The sequence below is a fragment of the Coffea eugenioides genome, chromosome 11, assembly GCF_003713205.1.
Source record: "Coffea eugenioides isolate CCC68of chromosome 11, Ceug_1.0, whole genome shotgun sequence".
In the NCBI taxonomy this organism is placed as follows: Eukaryota; Viridiplantae; Streptophyta; class Magnoliopsida; order Gentianales; family Rubiaceae; genus Coffea; species Coffea eugenioides.
Window position 1 is genome coordinate 26,333,163 of NC_040045.1, and position 3,662 is coordinate 26,336,824.

Consider the following 3,662-nt stretch of genomic DNA (forward strand, 5'->3'; position numbering starts at 1 on the left):
TTTCGCTGCCTGTTGTGGCATTTGCAACCCGGTAACTCCCAACAGAAAGAGATGGAAGGGCGCAAAAGAATTTTAACCTTAAATGTATACCTTATGTGATAGCATTATTTATTGTTGTCAAACACTTAAAAGTGAATATCTATATTCATGCAGATTACTGTGTTCCTCCAATACAAGCACAAGTGTTTTCATCTTTCTTTGCTAGACCATTAACAGCTGAGTGACAATTTCAAAGTTGTCACAAGTTTTTTCTATTTTTTTCTTTCTTTTCCCTTTGATTACATTGACTTCAAATAATTAATAGAATAAAGTAAATGAAAAATGAAAAATCACTAAAATAATTGCATTTTTTGCTTTTATTCAAAATTTTCAACACTTACAACTTGAAAGAATACAAAAACAAACTCATGAGTACAAAAGAAACTTCAATCAGACTTCATATACAATTGCACCATATAGAAACTCAACAAATTTTGTGATACTAAAAACAAAACTGAATCGGATCAATCTTCGCCAAAATGATGTTGTCTCTCTAGTTTATAGCACTGCAAACACGTCTAATGATCCCATCTTGACCTGTAAGGGGGCTTAAATCGCCCATTTTAACCATTGCTGCACCAAAATCGGACGAGAAAGTTCGAGGATTTTGGCTATATTCGGTAACAAATGTATCAGTTGACGATCCATTGAAAAGGGTTTGGTCTGATATCAAAAGGCCTTTCTTCTGCACAAGATTCTTGTAGTAGTTGTTGTCGAATTGATTTGGTGTCACCAAATCAAGTGGTGCCAAATTGCTGTCTCCACCGGTTGATGGGCACTGGCGCTGACGGGTGCTAGCAAAACCGGCATCAATATCAGCACCGTTGCTGTATATCCTTCCACGGAATGTACGGCATTGTGCCTGGCCTACCGTGTGGGCTCCTGCATTTCAATTTCGATTCCATATTCATTATCAGGATCAAAACTATACAAATTCAATATGAAAATAAAATATGGAAAATATAAACCAGTGTTCACGTTTGTATTCTAAAATATTATGGATTGCTTTTTCTGAAGGGCTGTAAATCATAAACTCTACTTTTAGTTTCATATATCATCTTTTTATGATTTTTTTGAATTACGTGAAAAGATAAAAATATGCTTGATCTCTGACACCTGAATTTTCGTGTCAAAAATGGTGAGATTAATAATGGCTTTTAGTCTTTTAACCTAATCCGTTCCCCCAACCAAAATTAACTAGAATTAGGTTTTGCATATGGTTCCAAAAGTGAAAATGAAAAGAAACACAGTTATTACCTGATAGGGCAACCATTTCCCTCGGAGTAAAACCCTTGTTTGAAAATAGGGAAATAAGTGTACTAAGCTGGTGAAAGGGAGCAGGAAGATCACTGTCTGCTAGGGAACGACTGGCAGTGGTAGAATCTCTTCTTCCAAGCTTTACGGTCCACGATGGGCCACCCACCTGATATTATGGCAATTGCAAGTATTAAGAGGTGAAGGAAATGATGAACCACAATCTAGTACTTATGTTTTCACATTCTAATAGGAAAAAAAAAAATTTGCCCAATGATTCGTCTCATTTATCTTGTCCTACTTTCTACTATCAAAGGTCCTGCAAATGATGTTTTTTTCAGGTTAAAGAAAAATTGTAGGGTGTTCTGGTTTAATCATTTTACATGATCTTTCATTCTGATTTTGAAAAAATAGGGTTTTCTTCTTCTTTTTTTTCTCATTTCCTTTTTTTTTTGGTTGGCCTAAATTTGAGATTTTTCGAGACGCAAAAAGCTATAATTTGCAATTTACCCAAAAGTAGATTTTACTATTTCATATTAGTTTGCTTTTGCAAAATCTGCAACGCTGGAGAACAACCCCTCAGTAGCTTTAACAGCAAAACCATTATAGATTTAGTTTCAATGTCATGAATTTTCCTGCCCTAATTTGTGCATGTCCATGTAAAATCTTTGAGAATAAATAATTATTCATAATGCATAGAAATCTCTACATATTGCTAAAGATTAAAATGAATAATCCATTGTTATGCATGTTATTTTTGTTTCCATCTGTGTTTTAAGGCTTCAAAAAATGGTTAACTACTTAAAATTTTTACTTACAGCAGCTGATGAATCTCTTGCAGCAACTGCAAGAATATCTGCACAAGAAACAACTCCGGGGCATATTTTCTCGACTGCGGTTTTAGCATCCTCTATAACATTGAAACCTCTAGCAGATTGTCCATTTGCCAATGATGTCTTCTCACTTTGAATTGTAGGGGTCTCATCAAGCAATACTGATCCATCACAACCCTGTAAAAGAGCGATAGAACCACATTTGATTAAGCACATAACAACCAATGCTAGTAATCATTAACTATAAGGATTACATCTACTTATACTTCAATTTGGAAATAACCCATGCAAAACAATAAAAGATTTATAATTATGAATTAACCTGAACGAAGCAATCATGGAAATGGAGTCGAATCAACGATGCAGCCATCCTCCGTTCACGCGATATTGCTGACCGGATAGTGGTACGGATTGTAGTGAGAGCATTAGGGCAAGTAGTATCATAAAATGTAGGTGATAGTTGTGCTTCACAACCAAAGCTAGAAAGAAGAAGAAGTAGAGATAGTGCAGAAATTGCACCAAAAAATTTGTTCACAGCCATTACTTGTTTCAAGAATATCTTGAAGAAATTGATGCCTTGCAAAATTTTCAGAGGAAGAGAAATGAAGAGGGAAAAGGGTTTTTTTTCCCCAACTATGGATGATTCATAGAGCTTAGAGAGTCACTCAATTTATAGTTACATTATGGCAATGTGTAGTGTGGAAATCTACGGGCCGATATCGGCTGCCGAGATTTCCATGTAACGCGTTAATCAGATCTTAACAGCTAAGAAGCTGACTGGTTCATCTTATTTTGAAGATTCTTCCATGCAGAGCCTTTTACTTTTCTCTTAATCTTGGTAGTATGTAGGAACAATTCTCTTATTCTCTCATAGATGGACTGATAGATTAATTTGAGGTCAACTATAAGAAATGTAGTAGGTATTGTTGATGAATTTATAATGATTATTATGTATCTTTGTGAATGTCGTGTTTCAAGATCTTGATTAGAAATGAATGTGACTTATTAGTATTTAAGGTCACTTTTCCCGGAGGTTATACGGTATAGAAGTGACTAAGATAGTTCTTGATTTTACAAGTCGTGTAAACATTAAAGTTCCACAAGTATGCTCTACAGTTCAAATAGATTGTGAAGCCCTAGAAAAGAAACCGGTCGGTGAGAGATTAAACTCTGTGTATCTTACTAATTTTTTGAAAAACTTTCCAAGAATACTTTCTAACAACCTTTTCAGATCACCTTATTGATTCACATATATTACGTTTTAGAAAGTGTCACACTACTATTTCATATAATTACCTTTTAAGAACACCTTCCGTATGGATTCTAGATTTCAGGAAAGAGCATTCTTTTTCAAAAAAAAAAAAAAAAAAATCTGCATTAAAAGTGAAGAAATCTCAAGTATTTTTTTTCTTTTCTGTAGAAGCTACTTCAAGGAAAGGAGCATATGCGGGTGTCGTTAAAGCTTTGACTTGGTAAACCCGTCTGCTTTCCCGTTAATCTAATTGACAATTCTCCTATTACCTCAGGGTATTTTAT

At 34.6% G+C, this 3,662-nt stretch overlaps 1 protein-coding gene across 1 annotated transcript; it reads right to left on the reverse strand.

Annotated features, from left to right (window-relative positions):
• Positions 1-499: 499 nt before the first annotated feature.
• Positions 500-2,667, reverse strand: LOC113754278 (lignin-forming anionic peroxidase-like). Its single transcript, XM_027298657.1, has 4 exons — positions 2,449-2,667; positions 2,112-2,303; positions 1,297-1,462; positions 500-921 (listed from the first exon to the last, which is right to left on the reverse strand). Exons 1-4 carry the CDS (start codon positions 2,665-2,667, stop codon positions 533-535), a joined length of 966 nt encoding a protein of 321 aa, XP_027154458.1. The 3' UTR covers positions 500-532.
• Positions 2,668-3,662: the final 995 nt, after the last annotated feature.